General features: G+C 41.3%; 1 protein-coding gene across 5 annotated transcripts; it reads right to left on the bottom strand.

The window, feature by feature from the left end:
• Nucleotides 1-64: 64 nt before the first annotated feature.
• On the bottom strand, nt 65-16,796 carry atf7ip2 (activating transcription factor 7 interacting protein 2). 5 transcript variants are annotated; one of them, XM_048244980.1, is made up of 17 exons: nt 16,541-16,796; nt 16,117-16,157; nt 15,542-15,603; nt 13,250-13,384; nt 12,909-13,001; nt 12,548-12,621; nt 8,081-8,127; nt 7,778-7,848; nt 7,235-7,280; nt 5,773-5,852; nt 5,649-5,682; nt 5,332-5,405; nt 5,036-5,090; nt 4,889-4,923; nt 4,686-4,776; nt 4,548-4,603; nt 1,322-2,559 (listed from the first exon to the last, which is right to left on the bottom strand). In XM_048244980.1, the coding sequence occupies exons 3-17, from the start codon at nt 15,599-15,601 to the stop codon at nt 2,137-2,139; spliced, it is 1,374 nt and encodes a 457-aa protein (XP_048100937.1). In that variant the 5' UTR covers nt 15,602-15,603; nt 16,117-16,157; nt 16,541-16,796; the 3' UTR covers nt 1,322-2,136. The 5 variants fall into 5 exon arrangements, with proteins under 5 accessions (XP_048100935.1, XP_048100937.1, XP_048100936.1 ...); XM_048244978.1 differs by lacking the exons at nt 1,322-2,559; nt 16,117-16,157; nt 16,541-16,796 and adding exons at nt 65-887; nt 16,454-16,526; XM_048244979.1 differs by lacking the exon at nt 16,117-16,157.
• Nucleotides 16,797-17,369: the final 573 nt, after the last annotated feature.

Genomic DNA, 17,369 nt, shown 5'->3' with positions numbered 1-17,369 from the left:
ACATACATCTACACCACCTACTTCATCTATGTATGGTCTATGGACATGACATTAACTCCAGATGTTCTTTCATATCACATTTATTTAACTTCAAAACAATTAAATCTCTTTCACCATGCTATAGGAATGTAATGTTTGTTACGTACAGTTACTTCACACAGACTAGTGCATATATTGGCATTTAGCTGAGTTTTTAGTAACAGTTTGCATGTACGGACATAATCTCAATAATTGATCTCAAATCCTAAGAAAGAAGAAAAACTAAACAAACAAACAAACGTCTTGCAATGAAGATTTTCTCCATAGGAAGTAGTTGAAAAAAACTGACCTGGATATCCACTTCATATTCAAGGAGGCATAAAACAAAAAAACAGTACACAACTGAATGGTATTCTATAATATTAGCTACATTATATGATGACTTAAGCCTACTAGATGCGCATTCCTTTTTGTCCCGATCCTATGGCCTTTCAGGATGGCTTTGCGGATTTAGCGTAGATGCATTCCACTTCGCTGAAGGGTCCATAGCGGCCAAACTTGTCCTTGCCCACCATGACGAAGCAGAGGCGGCGGATGCTGGCGTAGTCGGTTAGGCGGCAGGCCATGGGGAGCGGTGTGGCGGACACGTGGCCGATCTGGGACCAGCGGGAGAAGTCGCCGACCTGGTTCTCCTGGGCCACGTAGATGTAGTAGCTGTCCATGGGAGGCGCGTGCGGGTCCTCCTCCTGGACCGCCCAAATCAGGCAGATGCTGGGGACCGACGTGTCGGTCATGCGCACCACCTTGAGCATGAGCTTCTGGGGGACGTTCTTGGTGGCGGCGGCGGCTGGAAGCACGGAAGGGAAGGGCGTGTCTGGCAGAGGGTGCAACTTTTGCTTCCAGTCATCCTGGGGGACAAGGTGGAGGCAGATTACAAAACCTGACATTCGGTTGTATCACATATCAACTAAGGTGTACAACAGCCTGTACTTTTATGAATAAAACTAAATGACCGGCTATAGTAGCACCAAGACATATATATTTTACAAATATATTTTGTGTCGCACATAATTCGCCACATGAATGGTGAAAGCTCTCGCTGTTCTCTTGGTTTAATTCAAACAATCCATATCTAATTTGATGAGGTTTAAAACTATCCTCAGAACATTTTAAGCTCACAATTATTCTTCTCTTTGGCCTTGATACCACCAGGACTGTCCTTCCAAGAGGATTCTGAGGTAGTACAGGCCTTCGGGCAGCCTTACTTCCTGTCAGAATCATCTCAGTGATTTGGTGGCACTAGAGACTTCCAACAAGCAGTAAAACACGTGGATGCACAGCATACTGTGTGTAATTTATTGATTGATCAGATGTTCTCAGTGGTATTTTTGAACAAATGTACAATATACACAGAAAAAGAGCTTAAAATGTTAAGCCAGATGTCTCCATGCTTTAAAGACAACATATCCTATGGTAAATAAACATCTCCTAGGGGAAATAAACAAACATCTCCTAGGATAAATAAACAAACAAATAAAAAGAGAATGGCACTTAACAGTGCACAGATCCTCCACCTTTCACCTGTGCTTGTTTTTGTTTGTTAACAGGATCGTACTAAACCTCTTGGTCCATTTTACAGTTCTCTCCTAAGTCAAATTTAAAAACGCCCAGTAGTTTTTGTGTAATCTTCTACAAACAAACCAACCAACCAACAAACCACACAATTAAGAAATGGACATGGGCAGAGGTAATGATGATTGTTACAAAAAAGCTGCGCAACACTGTTTGCCTTCCTCGGGAAACACATCCACTCAAGACCTGCTGCATCTAACTTTACGCAGGCGTAAAACCCGAACATTAAAAATGACTCCCTCACAAGGTCAGCACATTTATTGAACTTAAAAAATTTAAACAAAAATTACTTCCACTGCAGTGTAGGAAAGTGATGTTAGTTCAAACAAACAACTCGAACATACATACAAGTAGTTCTGTGTCTAAGAGCATGCAAAAATCGAAATACACAGAATAAGAGGATAGAATGTCTGGTTCAGGTAGGGCACAGAGCATGCAACAATGACTGCACAGACGGTATGTCTTAAATGTGCAAGAATGGGAAGGTCTGCTGGCAACACACCCCGTTGATCCCAGTCCTACTGCCTATTGTCTTACGACTGGCTTCACTGATTTGGCATAGATGCCCACTACTTCGCTATAGGGTCCGAATCGGCCGAACTTGTCCCTGCCAACCACGGCGAAGCAGAGGCAGCGGTAGCTGGGGAATTCTGAGAGGTGGCAGTTCATGGGGAGGGGGGAGGCGGGGACGCTTCCGGCCATGGACCAGCGGGAGAAGACGCCGTCGAGGTTCTGTTGGGCCACGTAGATGAAGTAGCTGTCCATGGGGGGTGCGTGCGGGTCCTCCTCCGCCACCTGCCAGCGGAGGAAGAGACTATTTGGGTCGCTCCCGCTGCGCCACACTTTGACCGATAGCGCCTGCGGGACGTTCTTCGAGGCGGCGGCCAGCGGGAGTGTGGTGGGGAAGGATCTGTCCGGCAGAGGGTGCAACTGTTTCTTCCAGTCATCCTGGGTGAGGGTGGGGGGGAGTGTACATGTCAAGACATGACGCTTGGTTGCAGTTTTATGAATGAATAGGACACTACGAGAGCAGCTTATACCACGGCAAAACTAACTGGTTTCACATGTATAGTGGTGTGCGTTTACACCTCCATGCTAAAGTTGACTACAAAGAGGAATAAAAAAAATAATCTTTTTGAAATTTATCTTAATATCTTAATTTAAAAAAAGAGGAAAAACTCAACCTTTAAGGACACCAATTTTCTTTGTGAATGAATAATGTATCGTAAATAAATAAATGTTCTTCCTTAAAATACAGGGGGTATAAGTATACACCCCCCTATGTTAAATTCCTATAGAGGCAGAGATATTTTTATTTTTAGAGGCCAGTTATTTTGTGGATCCAGGATACTATGCATCCTGGTGTAATTCCCTTGGCCTTTGGAATTAAAATAGCCCCACATCGCCACATAACCTTCACCATACCCAAGAACTTTATTCTTAAAGGCATTAAGATAAATTTCCAAAGATTAATTTTTTTTTTATTCCTCTTTTTAGCCAACTTCAGCATGAGGGTGTAAACTTATGCACACCACTGTGGCTCTCCACATCAATGACCAATGCTTGTAATGTACATACATGCGCTTCATCAATTTTCCTATTCCTAATTCAAATAATCCACACCTACTTAAGACAAATAGAGTCCTCATTGGAGGTTTCAGTTAAACTCTATTAAGTCTTCTCTATGACCCAGTTTACATGTCAGATTAGTATATCCCAAGGACTACTTCAAACCTTGATTCCGAAAGGGATTTTGAGGTAGTCTGGAGTTAAGGCCTTTGACAGACTTAATTCCTATTTAAATCACCTGTAGTAATTTAGTGGCAGCACTGCCTTTAGGAGTACAGAAGAACCCCCGTCTACTGTCAGATAAGGGTGTATTGTCAGTTTTTGTTGTTCTATCTGATTTTAAGAGTCTAGGGAGAGACAGTTTGGAGGCAGTGCAAAATAGTCTCATTGATAATTTGATTAATTGAGACAGTGGCAGTATAGAGGCCTGCTTTACACAGAAAAGTTCTATTACTTTTTGGTTTGAAATAGCCCACTACTATATATTTTATTTAACTCATTATTATCCATTTTTAGGCTTGTGACAGCCAGAGCAGAATAGAAAGCAAAACAGGTTCTTCCAACTCATTGCATTTTTATGCTATTTTTGTGGCATATCAGTATCAGCACTCGACAAGTGCACAAATGTAAAAACTGGAACTCGTACTCTGTTTGCATCGTGCATCCCTACTCAGCTGAGCTGATGTCAGTTTCTTTTTATACCCCATCGTTCTGATATCAGTTAATCCTGGTTTAATCTGTTTTTTTATATTTTCTGGAAAAGTCTGCTGGCCTCCAGTTCTTGGATGATATTTTGCCAGTTGTTGTAAACATTCTGCTTTGTATTCATGCAGGCATATCTTGATATGAGATGATGGGAGCTTTTTTATTCACCAAGGAGAGAATTCAGTGATCATTCTTTAGTGGCCTCCCACACCTTTTGGTGTTGTTCAGCTCAATAGTGCATTCCTTCTTGCTAAGAATGTACAACATTGTTGATCTGGCCACTAATAAAGATCCATTCTACTGGTGTACAAAGGCAAAATTACAAAAATTGTGTCAAGGTCCAAGTACTTCTGGGCGTAACTGCAATGTTAAGTCAAAGGTTAAGCGCAATGGCGCGGAGTGAAGGCAAATTTAAAACATAAACCGTTCATTTTCATAATGATATAAACAATATTTTTGGTCGTGATGAGCCGTGGATAACGGAAACAGCGGATACCGAGTTGGCGGATACAGGGCTTCCACTGTATTTTTCACTTCCGTCACAGGACTACACCTCGATGGTAACTAAGAATTGCTCTATGTGATGTCTGTCATCAGTACGTGGGGACAGGGGAGAACATATTGAGATTGGGTCGCTATAGGAAAAAAACTTAACACCTTACCCCATGTACATTGGCATCGCGAACAAGGATTTTCTTCAACTTTGGATCATCGCCTCCTGTTAGCAGCAGAAATATAGCGATTCAGTGGTGACTCAGGCAACATCAGACACAAAAGGGCGAGAGCGAGAGGCGTCTTACCTTTTATATTTGCCTTGCTATCAGTTGTGTTGTTCTGTGCTGCTAGACTGGATGGTGGAATTGGGATGGTGGAGGTTACTTGGGAAGTATTCTACAGGTGAAATAACAGACATCAGTAAACATCAGCACCGTGAACAGATTCAACAAGACTAAAGAACATAGCTCTCAGACATGACAACATGTTCATCAAGGGAAAGTGTTACCGTTGCTTGTTGTTGCGCCGCCGATTCTGAAACGGCTTTGGAAAAAACAAAACATAGTATGAGTGAATTAAAATTCCTCTGGCAAAACAGCCAGCAATCAATCTGAATGACTGAATGGACAATAAACAATAAAGATCTGGTTATTACCATATGGTGTCTCTTCAGTCTTTATGCTCACAGGCTTGGGTGATTCTGGTTCAGCCTGGAAATGTAAAAAGAGGTAAAAGATTTCTGGATCTACCCATTTCAACAAAAGGGTGTACTACGAAATGAGGTTACTGGCTTTTTTCAGTTAACTTCAGGTCTCCAAGGAACATTTCCTTTTTGAAACCTTTGATACTTGATCCGGTACTCTTTTAGAGATCAGTAACTACCAATTTAACCTAGGTAATTTTGCATTATGTACTGTAGGTCTATTGTGCCAACTGTGTGCAATGGACTACCTTTACTAAGCGCAACGGAGGTGATGGGCAAGGTTCTGGAGCAGGTTGGGGTGTAGACATGCTCTGAGGTGGGCCTGAGGAGAGTCAGATGGTGAATGAATCAAAGTGAAATGCAATACCAGAATCTTTAAGGTGAGTGTTTCATACAAAAACATCCATATGAAATTTTTCCAATGGAGAACTGCTTTACTGAACTAACCTTAGGTGGCCTAATACAGTTAAATTACTCTGAAAGCAAACCATGCACTTACATAGAATACTCTAGTATATTGAATACTAATATAGAAAATGCTAAATAGTCTAGATTTGGTCATCACCATTAGAGGAACTCCGATCTTCTTCCACCTTAACCTGAAAACCAAAAATCCAAATAATGAGGAGAGCCTACGGCATAGGAACTGTTTGAAATAGCTTATGTGAATCTAGTCTGCAAATGACTACCTTTACTTCCTTTGGAAGGCTTGTGGTAACATGAGATGATGTATTGCTTCTCTCAGAGCAGCTTTGTTCAGGTAAGTCTACTGTGAGAAACAAAACAGAGACATTTAGGAAAATCTTTTATTCTAGCAACAAGCAAAACATACATATTTCTAAAATAACTGACCAAAGCCAATATGAGGGCAATTTTCTTTCTGATGCTGCTACTCTATTTTACTCATTGATATGCCCAAAACATGTCTGAAATGTAAATAGTTGTGAATCTATTTTGAATCTGTTTCCATGGTTTCCAGGTATTTCATTGAAAGAAAGCTTCTTGCAAAATGATTCAATATAAAAATAGGACTGTGCTGATTTAACATGACTGCACTGAGAAGCTAAGGTTTCTTGGTGTAAACAAGTGTCTGGTAAAAACCTTAAGAGTATTGTACACCCCAATGAAAGACAAGACAGTTTCTTAACATTCAGGCCACAGTCATTTCAACATACAGGTTTACTGAATCTCCATGAGCCACAAGCAATACAGTTTGGGATTTGCTCTGCTGCTGTATTCGGATACACTAGGATTTAGATTCTGATGACCATCACAAAATAGATGGTCTGAGAAAAAAAAAGACCACCACAACTAGCCTTGATTGCATAATCTGCATCTGAAATTTCTACCGCTTGTATTCACCAATCAGGAAACAGAGACAGACATCCAGGCAGACAGCATCCAAATTAGTAAGGTCAGGGTTTCCTGCAGGAAAGTTAAAAAGATATTGGCCATATAACCTAAGTTCGTTGATGGGGATGGAGTTAGCTAAATAATTTAGAAAGCACACGCGTAGGCACGGATGGGCCTGGACGGGCCTAGGCCCGTCTATTGTCAGTCTTGCGCGTCCGATTAGACGGAATGGTAAGAGGTTTAGTTATTTAGAAGGAAAACGTCATTACTGCCAAACCATGCAAACTTGCAGCAATGAAATTAAGCAGATGATGAATATTGACCCTATATTGATCTATATTGTTTTAAATAGAAAGCCGTTCTTAGGTCAAACAATGTTGCAGTAAATTTGCAATAAGCTGATCCAGCTTTGAAAACCAATCCCTTAGAAGTCAAGGCCATAACAGCCAAACTGAATTGTTTGGGGACATCAGTCCAGGGATGGAAATTAGCACCAGACTTCAGCCAAATGCTGCTTAAATATGAAGTTGGCTGGTAGATTTTAGACACAAAGTATTTGAGTGGCTGGTAATTTTCACCAAAAAAATCTGCCAGTGGCTGGTAGATGTATAATTTAAAAAATAAAAAACTTCCACCCTTGTGAGCGGTATCAGTCCACAGCTAGGTTTTGCTTGTGGTCCCAGGATCAGCATCCTCCAGTCATATCTCATATCATAACAATGACATTTCTCAGAAATGAAGACAATTGGCCTGGGTGGCTCCAATTCAGCCCTTACATAAAGAGTCACATGAACATACCTGGGATGTCCTCAGCGGTCAGGTCCACTAATTGCATTCTGCCCCGCTAGGGAGGAACACACACAGAAAACAAAATTATTATTACTATTACACTGCACTTAGAGAGTATACCCAAAGTATTCACTTTCTGCACATTTTGTTATGCTGCAGCCTTATGTTATGCTACAATTATTTATTTTGTTCTTTCATCATCACATAGTCAATACCAATTCTAACAACTTTTTTTGCACTGGAATACTGGAATATCACACTGATAGAAGTATCAAAATTAATTTATGAATGCACTGTATACCATCATTCATTGACATGTACATCCAGTGTCATGTCCAAAACCATTTACAATACTGTTATGCACTGAAACCCAATGACTTGGTGTTACTGGCCGCATGCTTCAAAATGTTGCCTCCTACGTTACACAGCAACATGAGCCACCCCTGTGCGTGCATGCTTGCAAACATTTCACCTTTGACCCGTCATCATTCAGTTCCATCCCCTAGTCTTCTCTCAGTGTCTACAGGAAAGTCACTTCTGAGAAAGTCTTACCCAACCCTGCCAAAAGCCTTCCACGGCCTTCCTTCTGGATTGGCCACTTCCAGCTTCTTCGTTGTCGTTTTCTACAGTGGGACAGAGGAGGGTTATTACTATTTTATTCAACAAATACCCCTTACTGTACCATCCGTAGAACAAAATGTTGCCTGGAGAATTTTGGTCAAAAGTGCATTTTGGGCCCAGTAGAATTCTTTTTAAGTGGTGAAAATACTTTTTGAATGACTGTAATTTGCATTTTAAATATACAAACAAATACATAGTACTGCAGACACAACTCTTTCTCTGTGATGCTCATACCAGCCATCAGCCATCCATCACTGGATCCATCTCCACTGTCGGAGTTCCTGTGTAAGACAAAATTGAGTAGTTACTGGAAGATGCATCAGTTACATGATAAACTCTGCCTCACAATTAAGGTCTATTCCGTTCCGCAACATTTGCAGGTTCTAAAATCCTATGTTGAATTCAATGAACCCAAATTTTCTTTAGAACGTTAATTTTCCAACATTCCTGTCACACCGGGACCGATTTAAGAGGTAATCACATAATACTACAGGGGGTTTAGTAAAGGCAGCTAATACAATCTAGCTACACCAAAGCACATGGTTCATTTCACAATATTGCAAACTATGCCATTACAGTTTTTGTTTAGTAATTACAGAAGGCAGCCACAGGACATGCTTTTCTCAGATTTCAGAACCAAATGAATGCATGACATGAGCTTCTTAAAACATGTTCTCTCACGGGTAATCACTAGATGGCTCCATTTCACACGCACATCATACTGATGTGCCTTCTGAGTTTTGACTGAATGGACTGAGCAGGAAAACGATTTCATTTTTACCGTTGCCCGACAAGAGAAAAAGAATCATGGATGATGGACCTTGAACATCTTTGGCATAATTCTGCAGTTTTTTTTTAATAAGATGAAGATTATGCACTATTTTGTTTTCAGCTTTTCAGCTTGGACTTCACCAATGACAATACTTCTTCCCACACATTTCAGCTTATTATGGGATGCTTAAATATGTTGAACAATTTGATTACATGGTTGTAAATATTGAACATGTGGAACTTATTTAGCTCCTTATTTAGCTATCCATGCAGGTCAGATCATACATTTCAAATTGCACTACACTGAAAGTGTTGACCTCAGCTTGAAGTGCTTAGAAATTTGAACCGCCCAGGAGATGGTTGTAGACTTTAGGCTTAGCCTACCCCCCCCTACCAGCCGTGCACCTCCTTCTACAAGTGCGGAGTGGAGAGCATCCTCTCCTCCTGCATTAACATGTGGTACGGCAGCTGCTCTGCTGCAGACAGGAAGGCACTGCAGCGGGCTAAGCTATCTTATCTCTGATCTGACCATAGACTGCTCCTGACACCCTCCACTTTAGTCATGAACTTACTCATGGACTTTGAGCACCCTGAACACTGCTGCTGCATATGGTCTTAGCGCCAACAGGCTGACCCCCCAACCCCTTCAACCTCAGCAGCAATGCTGGCAGCACTCATATGTCTATTTTCCAAAGACAACTTCTGGATATGATGCCTAGCATGTGTACTCAACTTCTTTGGTCGACCATGGGGCCTGTTCTGAGTGGAACCTGTCCTGTTAAACCGCTCTGAATTAACAAAATTGGTGCTTTCCTAAAGATAGGATAGAACAGAATTGTTTTATGGTGTTTTAAGCCCCGACGTAGTCTTCCAAACGTTTGATTTTGACATCTTAATTTCAAAAGGCTATATCTTAAAAGTGATCAGAGATAGAGACTTTCTATAAATTAGAGAAATATTAAGGATGACCCAAAGTTTATGTAGAGATTAAATGTTTATATCTAATTTGCATATTATGACCTCATATGGTGGCAGCCATCTTGGATTATAGAATTTCGTGAAAAGTTGCATGTTTGAATGATAAAATGCACCATTTCCCCCCAAAATGTCCCTCACCTTCTGTATGCTATATTGGCCAATACTGAATGCTCAGGTAAATAGTAAGTACTGTAGTAAACAAACTGTGTAAATCATTACTAATAAATGGCAGAAACAAACCAAATGCATGTAGCGGTAGGCTGGCCTTTTGCTGTAGGAATTTTCAATTTTCTACATACAGTAGGCACTCTGATTCCATGTATGGGGCACATATATATTATTCAGATGACACACAAACACAAGTAGACAAGACCTGTTTAGTTCAAAAGCTCACTTGCCACAGCAAGGCACAGATCAGGAGTGAGATGACGAGAGAAGACAAGAGACAATGTTATTTTTTGTTTGTTTTTTTCTTAGCTGACAAAGACACGCACATCACAAGGACATGAACACACAAAAAAGAACACATAGTGTATGTCCTAAATGGTCAGGGAAATAGATAGCAAATCAACAGTGTAAATCATTACAAATAGGCTAAATGGCTGATTTTTTTTTTTTTTTTTATGTAGCAGGCTGTAGAGATAATGACTCCCTATCCATACAGGGCCGGCATTCCCATCATCTTGTGATAGACTATGCACGGCCTAATGGCTCCCCTGCCCAGTGTCACCACCTCTGCTCCTGCTGCGAGCAGCATGGCCAGATCTGCCTCTCACGCGCGCCGAGTGGAGAGAATTTACGCAGCTCGGACTAGGCCTACTGTCATTCTCATTGCGACTCCCCAAACTGCCTCTACGTTCCCCCCCCCTAACTGTCCTATGAGCACTTCGACCTCGTCTAACATACCCAGTGGCATTAGACAAAGGCTCCACCACGTTACTGTCGCCGCGATTGCGGAGAGGCACACGGTCAGAAGACAGAAGCTAGCGCTACATGGACATTACCTCCAGCCTCGTTCGCCACACCACGAACACCCTGCTAACTTCCCGATGAACACTCCGACCCCGTGAAACATTATTCCCACCACTGACATTGGGCAAACGATTCAATGTTTGGGCTTGGTGTAAGCTAAACTCTCACTTTGTCCAGCTGCATCATTGCAAGGCAGGGATGCATCTGAAGCCTCACTAAACGAATCACCGTCATTTTCTGAAGGCAGATATTCCCCTTCAGAATCAGGGTCTGCGAATAGAAGACCCAACACTTCATTTGGGGTAAACGTTTTTGATGCCATTAGACGTTAATCTAATGCAAATACTCGCTGACGTTGACAATATCGCTCTGATAAAGTAGCTCACACGCACACTAGCTCCGGTATTGCACGCACTGATTCAATGCAGCTGTAGCGCGAAAGTTTTGTTTAAAGCATGACCTTTTTTGGACTCGGGGATGACGTATGACATGTCTGCCATCTAGTGGAGCGGAGGTCGAACGAAATATGACACCCTATTTGACTAAATCGGCCGTTTTATTCAGTACCGCATCTTGTCGAGTAAACTCGACCGTGGCGCCTAGAGGGTTAAGGTTAGAGTTAGGTGCCTTGAAGTCCACGGTCGCAGCCCTGCCTTGAAGTCCACGGTGGGGGCTTAAAACACCATTGAGCAACAGCATTTGTGGTATAAATTAAGGTCTGTAAACATCATGATGAGAAAGAGTTTTAAACAGTAAAAGATGTATTTATTTCAAGCGTTCACAATCCAAAATTTGCCAGATAGAATAAATGTGGGATCGCTTTATCTAGGTCACTAGTCAGGGTCCTCACGAGCTTCTCGGGAACACGGCAGCTCTGCGCGAACGCTGCAGTGGTACCGGCAGGTGAGCCTTGACTAAGTTATCTGGTTAATAGGAAGTGGATGCGTGGCAAAGTTTCGTCACATTCCTCATGAACTTCCGTTTGCAACGACATATAACCTCAATGACGATCAAGTAATACCCTGACATCATTCTTATATAATAACCTTTTATAACTTTTTAACTAACAAGTTTAACTATTACAAATAACGAAGCCATCCCACCAGAATGTGCACTCTGAATCCTGATGTCTCTTTTTGTCGCACTGTGTCTCATGCTGCCTTAGCAAGGGCCGTTTGAAAAAAACCATAGCCGGCCTTGCAGCTGCAAGATAAGGCGTAAACAGGGGCGAGGTCTACTCAAAACAACCAGTAGGAGAGTGCAGGAGAGCGAACGATATTTAACCCATGCACGATGTAGGACCTGTGATCACTCTGTACATCCCTGAACTTTCTATAAACTTCAGGTGAAAAGTTCGTACCCTTGACAGCAATATTGCTGATTTGCAAAGATAAGGCCGAACAACAATCCTTTCATAACGCCACCTGTGGGTTCAGGGTAGTGTTGTGTCAGCATTTTGGAGGGGTATAAGTGGGGGAGTTAGACCATTGTTCGGGAGTGCCTTCTTGAGATACACTCACGGTTTATTGCTGTTGGTATTGCTGCTAGCATCAATAAAATCCATTTTGCATTGAATTCTGCCTGCTTGAAAACTCCTTTTTGCTTTAGCATAAGTGTTATTGGTGAATTTTTCTTGAAGTCGTGAGCTCAATTTCCTACTCATCAACTGGCCGATTTGATGACCTACCACGACAAATGCCTCTTGCTTATCTGTATATCTGGCGTGTGGAAAAAAACAAGGCATTTGCTTTGTTTCAAGGCATGTTTTAGACATTTGGCAAGCCTTCCCGATATATATCAGCATACAGAGCTAAAGAGAGCTAAAGCACCATTTCACTCTGCTCAAGGCTGCCTGCATCACTGTCCCTGTCCTTGTCTAGGACCTGTCAACGGTTCGTGAAAGGCAAATCTCAAGAGACATCCATGGTGGACTTCAATCACAAACCCTCAAAGAGAGAGACACGGAAGACAGTAAGGTACCTGGAACTGGTGACAGCCCCTGGGGCACAGCTGTCAGCAGGAGGGGTGGTCGAGAGGGATCGCAGGCCGGATCTCTGAAGACAGGCAAAACCAAACAAATTAAACAGCCCAAAAATGGACGTTGCGTCTTTAGACAAATACAGAATGGTAGCCAATTACTCCAAAGATGGTGGATTTATACTGAACTACGACTAGGGTAAATTACATTGTAAAAGGGCAGTATAAACTTACATACAAGAAACATTTAAAATTTAACAGAAACTTTGACCAGAAACAAAAAGACAAATTGGACATTAACTTTTAAGAGTAGCTTTACGTGCTCTAACAATGGCGAAAAAATGTCAACTGGCCATAGCATTACCTGATCAAGACAGACTGTCTTGCCTGGGGTATGGCGCTGTCTTAAATAAGCCATGGCAGCATCCCCTCTTCTCTTCACCTTTTGTATGTGAGCCTACACGTGAGAACAACAAAAAGTAATCAGGTTAATTAAATGTCAGTTTCACAACCTCTAAATCTAGTCAACATGTAGAATAGAAGAACAAAAACAAAAGGAGATGGCATGATCTACATGCACACACGGCAAATTATGCCTGATAAAAGTACTAAATTGGGACAACATAAGACCAACAATCTATCAGTGTCAGCAGCATCAAGCGCTGTGCTATTCTGTTATGATCCCCAAAACACCACTTTACATACTTTGAGTTTCTTCAGCTTCTCCTCGAAGTTTTTTTCGTCAACGTCTAAGTCTTTCATTTTTTGTTGTTGTTCTTTTCTTGTACTCTCCAGTTCTTCTATTACAACACAGACCTTGCTATTCACCATTTCTTCAATCTGGGGGGTGGGGGATAAAGAGACAATTTTAGATGTAGATGAAACAGACACAGACTACGACATCAGTCAGATACATTCTAGTGAGCAGTGTAAACCTAGGCCTGGTTAATTAACAATTTAATCAGATATCACACATCAAGGTCTCTGAACCATTTTTATACTCTCAAGCGTCATTTGAAATGCTATTTGATAATATCACCAGCTCGACTGGTGATGAGAAAAAAGAGGAGAAACAGGGCTATCCATTGGTACCATGGATATCGATCTTTCTGGCTTATAAAAACAGACGAAGTGACTGCAAAATATTAACATCATGTACACAAACCAACGCTGCACACCCATTACTCTCGTTTGAATTACTTGCGGACCTGTGATCGGATATATATGCCACGTATGTTAGATGAAAGTGACACAGAGCTATCATTTGATACCAAATACATCCTTCTGGGTTATACAACAGACGAAGTGACAGCAAAATAATAACTTCATATAGCTGGACTTACCCCACGTTTTTGTCTGTTTTTGTGGCAAAGCATGTTTATAATCCAACGCTAACGTGTGTTTCTCTATGGCAAAACATGTTCATAATCCGGTTTTGAGATCCTATCAAATTCCTGCATGGCATCCAATTCAAGGCTCACATTGCATCCCAATTTGTTCAACAAAGAAACACCTTTTTTGCCTTTACTTTGTTCATGGCAATGCAGTAAAAAGTTGAGAATCATCATGAGTGCATACACCATAGTCACACATGCTAACAGGCAAACTTGGGTCAAGTCAGGTCAGATCAGTTTGTGTCACAGATATGGAGCGCAGAATGGTCATTTTTCATCGCTAGATAAAAAATGGCATTTATTTCCGTAAATCACACACCACATATTTCTGTAAATTGCTCAGCCCGAGTATCCCTCCAACATGGCAATTATATTGCCCGTTTCAGGACAGTCTGCCCTACACACACATGAAATGCATGTAGAGCTATGAGCTTGCTGTGGTGAGATACAGGTCAAAATATAAGAATTTTTATAATATGATTTTTATATTTTAATTCTTTAAAAATCAAAATAAAATCAATGCTAGTACTAATACATGAAATTATCTGGATAGCCTAGACTCTGCTGAAAAAAGCAATATATAATATGTGTGTGTGGCACTTACAATGACCAGAATAAATCCTTATGAATAAAGGTAGTGAAAATTCCCTAAAAACAGCTTAGGGTTCTAAGGGTTAAGGGCCAATGGAAAAGGTAGCGTCGCCACCTGATAATAGCCACTTTTACATGGACAGTTTTTTTGTCATACAGATTGAAAATTTTGTGCCGTCTGTTTACATAGGGTACGTTCTATTCCGATCAGGTGCTCTCAAGAGCTTTAGATTCTTTGATCGGAAGCCGTTGTTGCCTTCTTTTCCTTGAGAAGATTCAGCAGGCAATCCAATTGACTGTATACATGGCTGTTCAATCAGAATTAGTGCTGGTGCGATTAGTTGACTTAATCCATTTTTTTAGTCGACATTTTCTCGTTGATGTCTCGACTGACATTTAAAACGAGACATTGAGAACTTTGAAAAAGCACTTACAAGACGATTTATACAGACAGTACCTTCAGGAAGTTTACCGTTCGCCGCCATCTTGATTTTAGTCACGATAAGTTGAGCGACGAGTATGAATGAACAGGTATGATAAGGGATCAGATTCCAAAAATAATTCTGTGGAAATGCATGGATTCGCGTTGCTGCTACTGGAATCCATGCATATCCACGGAATTATTTTTGTTGCATGTTCAACCTAGTCTGGAAGCCAACCCAAATTTACCCTGCCCAAAAAAGTCTGTTCATCTTTTAAAGTTATTGAGCTGTCAATATATTGTATAATAGACACTTCTCCAGCAGCAGTGACTGTCATAAACATAATCAACTCAAGTGAGCTCAGATAAAGTGGATGACTGCTCCATCTGTTGCTCGTCTTTCCATCATCGTAGAAATGTAGCCCATCCAAATTATTTCATTGGCCTGAACACATCTTAACCGGCATACAGACTGGAGGAGCCACTCCAGACTAAATCTCCTGCCCTCAAATTTGGGAAGGGTAAATTTGAGGTGGCTTCCAGGCATCCCTTTCAGCAGAATAGATTTAATTTGTCTGATGTGGCACTTACAGTCTTGGAGAGCATCTGAGGGCCGGGCAGTTGTCTTTCAGGGGACCTTTTTCTTTTCATGGCTGAAATAAAATAATAATAATAACAATAATAATGCATTCAATAGAAACATCAAGCAATCCAATTCACTTTACACAACTGCATCTGGTATCTGGAGATATAGTGAAGTGAAATGGAATGAACAAATTCTACTGAAGCAATACAATCTTAATTTAAATTCCAACCCTGTTTACATTGGATGAGTGCTAGTTTATCCTGTGGAAAATAATAAATCAGATGGTCAAAGGCTGCCATTGACATTAATGCAGTGTTTCTCACTCACTTTTTTTCTGGGGACCCACTTTTTAAAAATGACAGACTCGTGACTGTGGTAGTTAACAAACTAATGCCTTTGGTGTTGGCATAGCCTAGGTTTGACACTTCCTGCCTCTGTCACTAATGTCTATATATCAACATTTTCAAAAGTGAAACAATGTTTTACCCAGATAGGGAGCAAAGTGCCACGGTTTACAAGCTATAAACTCTGGCGCATTCCAACAATGGTGACAAACGCTAATGCTTCATGACTAGCTTACTTTCTCACACTCCTGGGCAGAATCTGCAACGCTGCAACAGACTGGTAGTTGATAGAAGTTAGTAATGAGTGAAGTCATCGATATATGGTAAATAACGATGTCTGCTATCCCTGATATCTCCCCACAGTTGGAGCTAAATGCAGCATGTACAAACATAATGAATATACGGATCACATAAACATAAGGACAATCTAACGCTGTAGCACTAGCCCTAATTCACAACAGTAAACGAACGGAAGTAAGCTATAGCATGGTAGCTAACAACAAACTGCTCTCAGTGTAGGGGCTAGCTAGCATGGCGAGCTAACTGTTAGCCACACGGTATCATCTGACTTACACCTTTTTTTTCTTGTAACAAACATGGTTAATAAGCAGTCTCCCACCTACAACAAATACTTTTTTTCTGAAAAGCGTTTGAATTTACCGCTCATTTGACTGATAACATGAAATCTGTAGACTCGTGCAGCCAGCGTGCGCTTCACAATAGTTGGACTGATGTCTTAGAGGGCGGGGCCGGGCCGGGCCGTCAGACCCCTAAAAAAGACAGTTTTTTACCATAGGTTTTTACTCGTATCGGGCTCTACGGAACCCCTAAGGGGACATGAGCAAAAAAATCTAAAGTTTAGTCAAAGATTGTTAAGGCGGAGCAAGATACTTCGTCGTAGTTCATGTCTATGGGCGCGAAATGGGGATCGAATCCTGTCTGCATAAAGAGGCGTGTCGATGACGTATTGACGAGCGTACGTTGCAACCGGCCAACAGCAGCTGCATAAATAACCGGCGCACACCTGATATAAGGTTGATTTTCTCCAGACTGGAATGCTCAAAAATGCTAAAAATGTACCTGAAATGTTCAGAAGGGTTTGAGGATCATGAAAACATGCCCAAAATTCACATTCCTAAGTCTATAGAACCAAGACCTTAGCATATGTGGTGAAATTCTGAGCTATGCTCATAGACTTCAATGGAGCAGTCGCTGCCTCTGCTCTGCATAAAGGGGGATTTTGACCCCCCCCTCGTGCGATCCGGGTTCCCGGAAGTGGCTCCTGATGAAACATCTTGCTCCGCCTTAACAATCTTTGGTTTAGTTTCATGTGCTCACACGAAATTTTCATGTGCGCGCATGAAAAGGTTTTGTGTGAACACCTGAAAGTTTCGCGTGAGCACATGGAAATAAGTAGCCTATTGATGCTTTGTAGTTTTACATAGTGTTTGTAAGTCAACATTACATTAGCCTATGATGCTGCATAATA

This window comes from Alosa alosa, chromosome 6 (assembly GCF_017589495.1).
Source record: "Alosa alosa isolate M-15738 ecotype Scorff River chromosome 6, AALO_Geno_1.1, whole genome shotgun sequence".
Classification (NCBI taxonomy): Eukaryota; Metazoa; Chordata; class Actinopteri; order Clupeiformes; family Clupeidae; genus Alosa; species Alosa alosa.
Note: the sequence above shows the minus strand (reverse complement) of the source record. Positions and strands in the feature narration are given on the sequence as shown.

Coding starts and splice junctions, on each gene's coding strand:
- atf7ip2 (XM_048244977.1), bottom strand. CDS start 16,478: ATGTTTGTTACAAGAAAAAAAAGGT. Junction 5,406..5,648: donor AGATCGGAGTTCCTCTAATG/GTGATGACCAAA, acceptor GACTCTCCTCAG/GCCCACCTCAGAGCATGTCT. Junction 4,777..4,888: donor CGGCGCAACAACAAGCAACG/GTAACACTTTCC, acceptor TTTCACCTGTAG/AATACTTCCCAAGTAACCTC.